Raw genomic sequence first — 13311 nt, 5'->3', positions numbered from 1 at the left:
CTTTCACACAGAAACTGAATTGCCCCTTCATGCTGAGCTTTGTGTAGGTACACTGGGAGAACCCATAAAAATATTTCACCTGATCACAACCTTAGAAAAGAAAAAAAGTTTCCTTCAGTGCTCAAACACACTCCTGCGATCTCCTGAATTTAATACAGATAGTGTGGAAAATTCATTTGATGCTGAGCATTTGTTGAGCACTGCACAGCAGCCTGCATTATTAAGAGAGCACAGGTTCTGTTTGCTGAACTTAAATGCTTATGCTGGTCGGGGAGTGTTGCAGGATGATAACTGGCAGTGCCCCCTGAAAACTCCTGCCTGAACTGACAACATCTTCAGTCACTGGGAAGGGTTACAAATTAGACCCTTGCCTGCTTTGCCCCTTTTTTGCTAGGGTACACTTTCATAAAATGTCATCAGAAACAGAATAAATAAAGAAAGGCACTGTTGCTGCTCCTCCAAGACTCACAAATGCTAAAAAGGTGGAGTAACAAGCCAAATACTTGCAGCAAGGGGTTTAAGCGGGGAAAAAAGAAACAGCCTGTAATTCTGCATCAACCAGCCTTCTTTAGCACTGGCCACAGAAGAGAGAATCAGCTGAATGAGTACATATTTCACTGTTTTGGAAAGAAGCTGTGCACAGGAGGGAAGATTCAGATAATTCCATTATATACCCAAAAAGCTCAAGAGCAACTGGAATAAAACCGCTGAAGCAAAGAAACATGTATCTTGCATGTTGACTTCTGTATCCTGCACTAGCTATGAGAAAGTAGCTGTGTTCACACACAGATGTGTGAACAGTTGAAAATTATGAAAACCATCTCACACCTCAAAAAACGAAATACTGTACCCAGAACTCTCACGTGGTCAAGGCTGTTGGAAACATACACTTGCTACACAAGAAGCTCGCAGACACCTTCATGTCCCTGGCAAAGCTGTGGCTGCAATCCTACTTCTGTGGAAGGCATGGCTTGCTCAGAAGGGCTCCAGAGACACCAAGTCAGATTGTTACAACCCAGCATGGGAAGCTCAAGACCATCAAATCCAAGGTGTCAAGACCTAAACCTGGCAAGTCCAGCGAAGGAAGTCTCAGGCACAGATGAAGGCTAGTGCAGTTTCATGGGACAAAGATGATTTATAAAAACAAATCAGAAAAGGGGACACACACACACCACACTACCACTACTCCCCCCTGACAAGCCCTTAGGGGCCCATGGAGCATTCCTCATGTTGGAGAGATTCCATTAACTAAGTCTGCAGAAAATTAATCCAGCAGAAGTGATGCCAATTTCCTACAGCACTACTGAGTTGAACCAAATTAGGACAGGACCTGCTTGGTACCAAGGTGGCACAGGGGAGCAGAACTGGCTAAACCATGTGAGACAGGCCCAGGAAATGGCAAAACCTCCAGCTCTGGGTGTCAGAGCACTGCTTGGTGACTTGGGTCTAACTGCAGGGATCTCTGCTGTACCATACATTTCACCACCCTCCACAAGCGAGTGGTTCAAACTGAAAATAAAACTTACACTTGGCCCTGTTACACCTGAAACAGTTTCTGTGTAAGGCTGGACTGGAAAACAGTTAAAAATTTTACGATCAATTGAAGCCTTCTTTTGTTTCCCTTATAAGTACAAATAAAATTAGACTTCCTTCTAAGTCGAATTCCCTGCAAAATGTTTCATGCAGTCAAATTTTTCTATAGATGTAACAATTAATTAAACCGAACTATAGATTTGTGACAAATTAATGAAATGGAATATTGCAACCTTAAGGAAACCTATGGGATTTATCAGTCTGTTTTAAAAATTAGCTGCCATCCAAAGATATCTCCATTTAAAATAAAAAAAAAAAAAAATCAACCAAAACCAAAATCTTATTTGGTCTACAGTATTTTTAACTTCATGCAACAACAGAATTGCCATTCCTGACTACACAAGTGTCAAGAAGGATATTATTAGAACAGCTTTAAAAATACAAGATCTTTGAGTTTAAAGCAAAATACACAACAAAATACAAATGGGAATAGCATTAGTGGCTTAAGCAACAACATAAATCAACAAAAAAAAAATCAGTACTAAACATTCTGCGCCCAACCAGTTTGTGGATATCCACAGAGACAAGAAACAAGCCTCTCAAGACATCAAAACTTTTCAGAAGCAGCCACTACTCTATTAAGCAACTTTTGTGTAATCAAACAAGCTACCACAGGACAGAGCTGTTAATCCTATTGCTTTTGGGGGAAAACATCATAAGCAGAAATCTCTTTAATATCCCCAATAAACTCAGATATTTCAAGGTTGTGTACTAACGTTCTATCTGCCTTGCCACAAATAAATCATAAAAAGCCCAAGGAAAAAAAGATGAGAGGTTATCAAAGTCATTGTCTTTTCCATACCTGAATAAACTTTCCCCCATCATTCCTGACATATGGTTGCCTGTGGAGGTGATAATCTATTAATGGGCATTTTATGAATAAGTTAAGAAAGTCTATTTTAATGCTTCCCTGTACCTAGCCATAAGGAAAATTATCTCATAGTAACATGAAACCATCTCCTCTGCTACCATTCAAACTCACTACTTCTGGCAGTAATGGTCACAAGCTGGCAAGTGAGTTATTTGGATTCTTTGCAACAGATTTGACAATTTCCGTTTCTTTTTTAATCTCAGGTTTTTTTCAGTCTTTCTTCAAAGCTCTGACCTTCTAGACTTCAGATCATTTATTATTCTTCTCTAGACTCTCCTCAGCCAGACCATGCACTTCTTGAGGCTGGGACCCAAACTCAGACATAGTATTCAGCTACAGCCTTTCCTGTTCTGTGCAAAACAAAAAAAATTATTTCACTTATCTTTTGAGATATACTACTGCAGAATATTATCTACAAGATGCTTTACATCCAGCTCAAGTTTAACGTGTCCTCACAATTAAATAGGATGTCATTCACAGACTGTGAAGTTAGCTCAATCACTGAACACAAATGCCAGTAAACATAATTGAGATCAAACATAAAGTAGTGAAGTAAAAAACCACTCGTGGTTTCAACTTTCCAAACAAGTAGCATGTTTAACTGCAAACTCTTTGAGAACTAGAAACTTTAAAGGAAAGTTGTTCTAATAGCCAACACAATAGGTTCCCTAAACATTACTGTAACAAAACTAGCCCCAGTTATGTTTGGTGTATCTATATTATTTTATGAGAACCCACAACTTACTTGTAAGGTTAGAGGTGCCTTTTCATTCTATCTTCATCTTATATATCTTTTCACCCACTCTCCATTTTATTCTTCTTCTTAAATCTGTTTCATAGGATTAAGGTTTCTAAATTTATAACTAATATTCATGCAGGATAAATTCCAGCATTGCTGCCTAGAAAATGATCAACCATCCAGCAGCTCAGGCCCTCACTTCACAGCCTTCAAAGTAATTCTGGTCTTACAAAGAGCAGTTCAGGGCACAAAGCTCCGAGTACAGAAAATCCCATTTGAATTATTTAATATTGGTGTAAATAATCTCTAGCAACAAGAGCAGAACCTTTCCTCCCAGCTGTCACACACTCCTTACTATATCAACAACCCTGGAATACTCTGAAAACCTTCCATCCAAACAATCTCTTGTCCCAAGAATTCATCCTGGGGAAGAAGCCAACCAATGTGCCTCTGGACACCAGCTCACATCCAGGCCTCCAAGCACCAGCAACCGAATGGTGGGCGGAAGAGGGAAAGTTCTGTAAATCCACTTGCCCCTACCCTTTTCAGATCCTTCTGTCTCCAAGTACTCATGTCCTAGATATCCCATATGAGTGCACAAGCAACTACTCTTGCCAACCTTGAATGGTAATATGGGGAGGGAAAAGCTTTAGCAATTACTGTTCTCTTTATTATAAGAATTATTATATGATTATTAGAAGATTTTTAGTATTGGCACTTAGGCTAGCGAAGCAATTTCTAAAGCCCTAAATTCACGATTTGAGTTGAACAATATGTCTTAAATTTGTTTTTCAAAGCCCCAGAGAATTCATAAGGGACGCTGATGTAGCTGTAACCAACACAGAGCACTCGATTACAGCCTTAATACAGAGTACCCCCTTCACCAGAGGGCTCCAACTTACAAGTGTAAGACAACTTCAACATCCATCAGAAATTCTTGTTGTCTGCCCCCTTTTAAAACTAGAAACTGGGTGTAGAACTGAAGGCTTACCTCCTGGGAATCAGGACTGCATTTCCCTAAAGACTTATAGGAACTGAAAGGTTTCCAGGTATGTCCTCAGAATCATTAAGGTTATGCTCCTTGACAGGTTTCCACAGCAAGGTTACTTTTAAAGCTTAGATTTACCTTGTCTTGAAGGACTGAGACAAAACACTAGAACATGGATTTGCATTAGAGCCATGAGTCAATTAAAAGCACTTCACTATTTTTCTGACTTATGCCACTTTGAATTTGCATTATTCTTTCTGTTGACTTGGTTTAGTATTAAGGATAGTTTCCATTTTAACTGTGTCAGCAATTTTTTGGGCTTGACCTTTACTAAAGGTACAGGTCTAAATGAAGTAATAGCTATACTTATACAGTAAACAAAACTTAATTACTTACAACTCAAGGAAGAACTAGCTAGCTAAAGAACAAAACCACATCAGAAAATAAAACCTCTAGAACAAGCTCTGCCTTAAGACCTGAGCGTTTCAGTATTTCCAATGAATAAGAAGTTGGCTTTTAAATAATACGAGAATATCCCCACACACTTCCTAAATACTTGCACCCATACTGGCAATGTACCAACCTTTCTGGTTGGCAGGTGTTCCAGGTGATTGTCCCTCTCCCTCACATGGGGAAGATATTCAGGATGGGGGCAGAAGCAGCCACACGACGTAATTTACCATTTGGAATCAAATCTAACGACTGACACAGGCTAAAACATTTTTGAAGTTCAAATGACTTACAGCAGTTTCACAAACACCCCCCCCTTTGGTATGAAAATTGATTTTTAAAAAAAAATCCTGCCTCCTGCCACTGCTTTTCCCTCTCTTCTCTCTTATATTGCAGTTTATCCGACCAGCTCAGCTGTACCGATGTTATTGTTCCGAGGGCCACAATATAAACTAGTTATTGGAGTAACTCCATAGAGATTTGTTTTTTATGGCAGAAAATAACCGAGAAATTAAATTCCGTGCACAGCTGCACCAGCACAAATTGGGCAACACAAGTCAACGAGAAGCTTCTTAACCTCACTTTGCTGCTGAAAGTGTGTGTTTGTTAAACTCCACTCTTCAGGTATTTCAGTTTCTCAACCAGCTGAGAGTTTCTCCTTACTCAGGGAAGTTGGGACTGGACTCGCATTACTCAAGGCATTTAATCACCCTGCTGGGTGGGTGTAAAATAGATGGTGCCCTGCTCAGTTTTGCCTGCCTTAAGCAAGTAACTCCTTAAGATGAGGGAATCAATCTCACTTCTTCTGAACATCCATAGGGGTGGAATCCTTCCCCATTTCTCCCTTCTGACCATCTCCCCAGCACGAGCTAGTACTTGTCAAACTTCTCAACTCGTTAAATCCACTATAACCCACTATGCTATTAATAAATAAAATGGATTAAAAAAAATTGTCTTTGGTGAGTTGGGAATCAAACTGGACGCCCCTGAGAGCTGCTGATCAAAGCCAGCTCATTTTTGCCTGCTAGAGGTAGAAAGGAGAGGTCACCAGGCGGGCTTGGTCCCTCACAGGGCCACAGGAACGCTCACAGGTGAGAAGTCCCGTACGGCTCGCACAGACACACCAGGGAAAGCTGAGCTGAGATAATCCCCAGCGAGTTCAGAACAAACCGGCAGAGCTCCTGGCGTCTGCATTTCCCTCCGGAGCAGAGCCGGTGCATGGCATCTGGCAATTTGGTCTGGCTCGGATGCCTACAGTGCCTGGATTTGCAAAACACCTCGCGTTGTTAAGGCGCAGTTTGTTCCTTCCCCCTCCCGAAAAAAACATCTCAGAAGCGTTCGCAACTCACGCTGCAGCCCCGGCAAAACAGGTAGTGCCGCTCGCCCTCCGTGGGATTGGGAAGTTAAGTAATAAGCCCCAAAAACACAGGAAGTATGTAAGAAAGGCACAAACCAGAGGCCTGACATCCTCCGTGCCCCCACAGTGCCCCGTCCGCCAACATTTCCTCAGACCCCTTGTGCAAAGACGGGGCACGTCCACCGAGGGAACCGAACCCAACCCTGGGGGGTTCAAAATGCATTCCCAGTGTTTCCAAACCCACCGCGGGGAACCGATGGCCAAGCCCCCGCACCAAACCCCCGCCGGCCGCAGCCTCCGCAGGGGGCACCAGGCCGGGGGTCCCCGCGCCCCGCCCGCGCCCCGCGCCCCGTCCAGGGCGGCCCCGCTCCTGCCCCCGCCGGCTCGGGCCGCCCCCGGCACGGCACGGCCGGGCCCGGGCCCCACGGGCGGGCGCCGCAGCCGCCGCCGTGCGACGGCCTCACCTCCTCCGGGATGGCCGGGTCCCCGCCGCCGCCCCCCGCGTAGCCGGCGCCGAGCGCAGGCGGCTCGGGCTCCATGTCCCCGTTGAAGAGCGAGGCCCCCTCAGCGCTGCCGCCGCTGCTCAGCGCCGCCATCTTGGGCCGGAGCGCCGGGGCGAGGGCGGGGCCGGGGGCGGCCGCGTCCCCGCCGCCGGGGCGGCCCCAGCCGCGACCCGTAGCGCGAGGGGCGGGCGGCGCGCGCGGCCCCGGCCCGCTCCCAGCGCCGCCGCGTCACGGCCCGGCACCGTGACGTCACACACGGCACCGCCGCGCGCGGGCCCGCCTGACGTCACCGGGAAAGCACCGTGACGTCACGCCGCGGCCGCCCCGCCGCCCTGGGAACTCGGACGTAGGCGCGCGCCCCGCCCCCCGCCGAGGCCCCGCCCCCCCGCTGGCGCCGCAGCGCCCCCTGGCGGCCCCCGCCGGGCCGGTGACGGGGGCGGGAAGCGGGAGCGGGAAGCGGGAGCGCCGGGGAAGGGTTGGGCATCATGGCAGAGGGGTCTCCGGGTCCTTCCCAGCCGCGGCCTCAGCAGCAGCGGGGAAACCCGAGATAAACGCGGGAGCGCGGTGCCGGCGAGGTTGAAGCGAGGAACGAATGGGATGTCGGGCATCCCTCGGCGAACAGCGGCGCGGCGGCTTTGGGGTGAATCCTGGCAAACACGAGCCATGCGGCAGCGACAGACGCGCTCCCAAAAATCACACGTTAACCTGCTGGCTGTAACTCTGGTTCGAACTGAAATAATCGATTGCCAGGATCGATAAAACATCCATATTTTCCCCACTGACAGCACTGGGCCGTGGGCTGCCCGAGCTGGCGCTCTCTTCACAAAGGGCGCTCCGAGCGAGGGAAGGGTCGAGTCTGGCTCAGCAGGAATCAGGACCCTTTCCGTCCCCTCCTAACACCTCTCTCCCGTTCTCCGACTGGCTTTGTCCAGTCTGGAGGTCTGAGAGCAGATCCCAGTGGCCGAACGTCCATCTCGTCTTCCCTGTGTGTGCATGACAGGACGTGCAGCACTTTCCTCGACAGCCCGGCTTGCCAGGGATAACGGGTGGGCTCACACTGCAGGACCTGCCGTGGCCTCCCGTCCCCTGGTGGGCAGAGGCACCGAAGCGGTGCTTTGGGAAATGCCGCTCTCTCCTCCAGCTCAGGAGCGAGGAGGAGCTGGACTCGGCTCTTACTGCTGCCCCCAAAGATGCTCCCCACCTTGTCCTCGGTGCTTGTGACCATCTTTCCCCAAAGTGCCAGTGTAAAGTAAAACCTGGAGCCGTGTCGTATCCTTGTGTGCCACACCCACTGAAATGCTGCTTACACACGCACACATAAAGCGTTCGCTAAATCAGGGGGTTTGAGCTGCTGTCTCGCTGAAAAGGTCGTTAGTACAGGCACCGACATGGTAGCACTATTCTAATGCATTGCAAAGACAAGCTGCTGTACCAGAAGAGCAGCAGGACTTCAGAGAGCACAAACGCTGTTCTAACACAACCTGATGTATTTTATGGTAGCCAATTAAAATATATTAAGTTGAAATATGCAAGTGCAAACATCCTTATCTTTGTTTCGCTTCAGCTGTGAACATGAAAACGTACAACCCCTTAATGTAATAATCCTGGTGATAGATTTGAGATTTATATTTCACCTTTCACGCTGGGGCCATCGGCGTGGAAAAGTCTTTCAAGTTCAGTTCAATATCAGCAGTGCTGCAACTGGTAAATAAACACAACTTCAATTTACTGTGCAGACCCAGGAAAAACATGATGGAGTTGGAATTACCAGACCCTGGCGTTATGGGGGAAAGGAACTTTGGGCATGAATTTAGCTGAGGGTCTCTCCTGTAGAGAGCTATGCAGTATTAAACACCACTTGAACACAGAAATAAGCAAAATAATCTGGTTAATATTAGTTAATATTCCAGTGGATTTTAATTGATTATCTGACAAGCTAAACTTTCCTAAGAGAGGAGCCTGGGGTTTCCTATGACTGGTGGCCTGCAGCGCAGTCAACAAAAAGACTGCAGAAGTACATGGACTAAGCAGTTCACCAAGTTTAGAAATTTCTCTCTAATAGCCACAGTAATGAAAAGGATAATTATCAGCAATTCCTGCTATGTGATGGGAATGTGCGATGGTAGTGAAAAATGCACACAGACCCTGGAAAATAACACCCATGCTGAGAACTAAACACTGGGACAAATCTCTCTGATCTCTGAAGGAAAAGGCAACAGAGGTAATAGGAGATGGCTCTCCATGCACACGGTCTGTTGTGGAAAGGCCAGCAGAGTAATATAAATTAACTAACAGAGCAAGTCCATTCATTTCCATGAAATTTATACCAAGGGATAATTTAGTCTCAATGTACAGAAGATAGCCATAGCTCTTGTTTTATTCCTTAAGCAATTTATGTCCAGGGCATAGCCCCAGCAGTGGAATTAGTAGACTAGCAATCTTGTAGCTTGTAATACCTTTCCCAATGCTATTAATACTCTTGAGTGCCTTTCTTCTGAGCTTCTGATTTTTTTCATAATATTTTCATTCACATAAAATACTAGACTTTCTTATTACATTTGATGTACCACCGAAGAGCTGCAATTCTAAACCATAATACTGAGAACTGGAAACACAGCAGAATTACCACCTGCAATACATGAGATAAAAAAAGCAACACCTAAAGAACTATTTTAAAATATTGTTGTGGAGGAAGGAGACAGAAAAATCTACTATTTATGCTATACTTTCGTTTTGATTGGGGAAATCCACACCTAGTAATAAATGGAATTCCCTACTGCTTCACATAGTGGCCATTTGGCTCCCTGACTAATCCATCATGATGAAAGATAAATCATTAGTAACTGTAACTATTTCTTGGTGATATGAAATCCTATCTACTGATAACTGATGGCATCAACATATTTTATAGAGACCAGCTTTCAGTACCAACATAGGTCAAAATCAAACTCACAACCTAGAGGTGAAAGGCAGGTTTCTGCTATCAAATCTGTGGGCTGCTGGCTGCTTGGCTCCTACAATGCAGCACAGCCAGTTTATCTGGTATTGCAGCAGGTAATGCATACTTGTAAATGTAAAACCTGCCACCTCCCATCAAACTCTTGGTTAATGCATTGGGGTTTGACCCTCCTCAGAATTTTTTAATTTTAATTTGGGTCAGAAAGCAAGTCCAGCTCTTAAAAGACAAATACTCTTCAGCTAGACTGCCCACGACCAGAGCATTTGCCTGATCTAATCAACACCTGCACTTTCAGAGAACAATGTTTTAATGAGCCAGTAAAAAAATTATATGGCTACCTCACTGTGAGCATTTGAACACATCTTTCGTGATCTTTATCTCTTCCTACCCAAAAAAGTGTGAGATACTCCAAAATATGAATGTCCAAAAGACATACTAGATGAAACTTAATATTGGTCTCATTTATTATATTCTTTCAATAGAAGACAATATCTCAAAAAATCCTAGCCTTCCATTTTCTTAATTGAAGACTTACAAAATTTGCATATTGATATGATAATTGGTATGATTTTTTAAAACGGTGTGAAAATTTGATACACATTGAACTCTGGATGTCTGAAGTGCTCTTAAAATTTACCCAAATTTCAAAAAACTGCTTAGCCTTTTCACACACTGAAAAGATAGTGTTTGTCCCATACATGGTAGCATTTGTGCTTGGCCCATGCATGTTTGAAAGTGCTGGGTTAAATTCTCAGTCTTAACCGAGGAAATACAGGTCTGCGTGATTTGTGAAAGCACAACTTCTAATGACACCAGTCATGTTCCCTGTTATCTTAGACAGAAAATGTGAAGCAGAACAAATATTAGGCTGTTGTCCAGAGTTCAGTCATTTTCTGATTACTAGTCAGAATAATACACACTTAAGAAAATTACTTTGCTCTCCAGGAAAAGAATGCTAAAGATATTTTTTTAAGAAATAACCCATATGTTTTTTTTCCCCTCTCTTCAGCACCTATATCTCACTCAGTTTAAGATATACTATACATATTTTTGTATTTCTAGGAATCGCTGTCTGATTGATGCAATGTGAGGTAATAGAAAAAACAAGGCTGCTCTTTTTTTTTTTCCCCTCTTCCTCCCACCCCCCTTTAAACTGTTCCTGTACAGATTGTATGTATTGTTTCCTTTGGAACTTCCTGAGAACTAGTTCAGGACATTTACCAATCTGTGACTCTGCTAAACCTGAAAAATTCATAACTACTGTGAGAAGTTAGGTAATATTGTCATGATTTGAACTTGCAGCTGAACAGTATCATCTGTATTTTTTTCAGCTGATGGAGACTTCATAGCTCTTTGCCTTTGAGTTAAATACATGAACAGAAGTGATGAGGTTGGGTAGAGACTACTAATAGAAAGAAGGTAGGGAAAAAAGAAAATGTGAATCCTCCGTCTTCTTAATTCAGTTTTCATTCTACCATTAAAAGCAATGTTGATCTAACAAGATTTCTTTTATATATAAATAATAACCTATTCTAGATTTTCTTGTAATAATATTTGGAATATTTACATAGCTTTCATTTGATTCAAGTGTAATTTATTTTAGAGTCATTATTTATAAAACTGTTGTTGTTCTCTCCCTTAACCACAGCCTTCAGAAAGTATAAACCAAAACATTTTCCTTTGGAGACAGGGAGCAGGAAAGGTGATGGGACTGGGAGATGGGAGTGATTTTCATATAGTTTGCTCCCATACCATGCACGTTCTTTGGTGTCACAAGAGCACAGTGCTGACCTGTTACCTTCCTACTCCATCTGAGCAGTGACTTTGGGGTCCAGCAGTGTGTGTGTGCTGTGTCACAGTGCTCTGCCCCTCCCTCTGCTCCTTCCCCCCTTTGCTCCCATACTCACGGGGGAAGCTGAGAAAGCAAACGTTTCATGGAGCAGCAGTGTAAATACCAACAGATGTAGCATGTAAGGGACCATCAAGAGAAAGCATGAGCCCCAAAAACACTATTAAGAGAAGTAGCAGCCAGTGGAACAGGAGGGGCAAAGACAGGGTAAAAGATTAGATGGAGGGAGAATGCAGTAGAAGTAGACACTGGAGAAGAAGATGCAGCTCTCCTAGGAAATGAGAAGCAGATGAAAATAGGGAAACAAAGAATTAACAAACACTGGTTTTCCTGCCTGACATACTTAACTAAAACCAGGCCCAAATCTCATGTTTGAGAAGATTAGTCAAGACCCTCCTGTTCCTGTAGCATCCCTGGTCATTGCTTTAACACATTCAGCTTGTTCAGATATCTGATTTCTGAGTCCTTTGTGTTGGACAGTGATAAGCTGATCAGCTTTCAGGACTAAATAGTTTTAGATTCCTCGCATTATTATTCCAGCGTGAATAATCACATTTTATAACTCAAAACCATTCCATTCAAGCATAAAAAAACCCCACTAATGTGATTGAGTGTGTTCCAAGAAAGGGCAGGAAAGGATACCACCTCAATTATTTTGCTGTTCAGAAAATGACTGTTCAATTATGTTTCAGTCTTGAGATTTTTCTTCATAATATCCAGAGTAGGTGAGCGTCCCCTGGCCTGAATACCTGGTGTAATTTGATTCTCCAGCACTTTACAGACATGCTGGTGACTATCTACATCTCTGATCTAATAAAAGTGTAGATAGTAACTGCACCTTGCAGTTTCTAGTCTCTTCTCTGAGCAGAAAAAGTCCATTAGGGTTGGTATTGCCCTGGAGTAAGGAAACTTTAAGAGTCCAGAAAAGCTAAATCAGTAATAGGAATCAAATACAGAAACTGCAGCGTTGACGTGGAAGAGAGAGAACATGGTGACCTATCCTGGTTTTTCAGGGCAATACCCGATGTTGCTGGATTTTTAAGAGTTATTGTTCTTCAGTGATAGGTCAAATGTATGGATAAACTTTTAAAATGAATTATTATATTTTAATATACATAGGCACATCTTATGTATTTAAACATGAGTGCCTTTTAATGACAGTCAGTGTCACAGTTCATAATCCATCTTTGTCTTTTAACCCTCGCTACCACCGAGACAACACAAGCCTCACAGACATTTAGTCTCTCCCATAAAGACAAGATGCCTGGCAAGCAAGTAGGAATTAGGACAGTCTCCCAACTCTGTGCTATACTCTCATCATTCCTGTGAGTATGCACTTGGCCAAAGGCAAAATTTCTGGTGCAGTGGTCAGTAGCCTCTCAATGTTTTTGATGCTTTGGATTGTTTGCAGCTTGCAGATATGCTGAAGGCCCTTGGATGTGGGTATTCCTTTTTGATATAATGAGACCTCTCTCTCCAGAAGACACACTCATTTTGGTAAATGAACACAATTTCTGTTACCCCCCTCTGGGAGAATTCTACATGACTCCAGCTCAGATCTTTGTTTTCTCTTATTTTTAAGTGGTTTGCATGCCTAGTCAGTACCCTACTATCTGTCCTCAGAGGGCAATAATGTTTATTAATAAACTTGAAGATGCTATCAAACAACTTGAGTCTGAAAATACAGAGACATATCATACTGTTGGCTGTATTGGTGTCAGGCAACAGAGCAATATTTTGGCAAACATCACAGCATATAAGCAGAATGAATAAGTGCGAAAGCAGAAAAATAAAGAGGCTGCAGTGTTACTTTCCAGTTGTCAGTAACAACTCTGATTCTGTAGCCTAATTTTTACTCTCTGGTTTATGCTGTTCATTCAAAAAGCATTTGTGAAGATCAGAGCTTGTGAGCAACTTACCTGCACAGCAGTTGCACCAAGCAGACCCAGGACAAACAGCCAAACAATACCATGTGCTGCCTCACATGCAGCCTGTGCTCCAA

The 13311-nt window shown here is 43.9% G+C and overlaps 1 protein-coding gene across 2 annotated transcripts in view; it reads right to left on the bottom strand.

Annotated features, from left to right (window-relative positions):
* The window catches only part of BRAF (B-Raf proto-oncogene, serine/threonine kinase), an 83785-nt gene extending 77144 nt beyond the window's left edge, over positions 1-6641 (bottom strand). Inside the window, exon 1 of one of the 2 annotated variants that reach the window (XM_064654723.1) lies at positions 6463-6641. In XM_064654723.1, coding sequence (XP_064510793.1) covers positions 6463-6594 — 132 coding nt within the window. In that variant the 5' untranslated portion in view covers positions 6595-6641. The remainder of the gene's footprint in view (positions 1-6462) is intronic. The other variant, XM_064654721.1, reaches the window with a different exon arrangement.
* Positions 6642-13311: the final 6670 nt, after the last annotated feature.

This window comes from Pseudopipra pipra, chromosome 5 (genome assembly GCF_036250125.1).
Source record: "Pseudopipra pipra isolate bDixPip1 chromosome 5, bDixPip1.hap1, whole genome shotgun sequence".
Lineage (NCBI taxonomy): Eukaryota > Metazoa > Chordata > Aves > Passeriformes > Pipridae > Pseudopipra > Pseudopipra pipra.
This window is presented reverse-complemented; position numbering and strand designations above follow the sequence as displayed.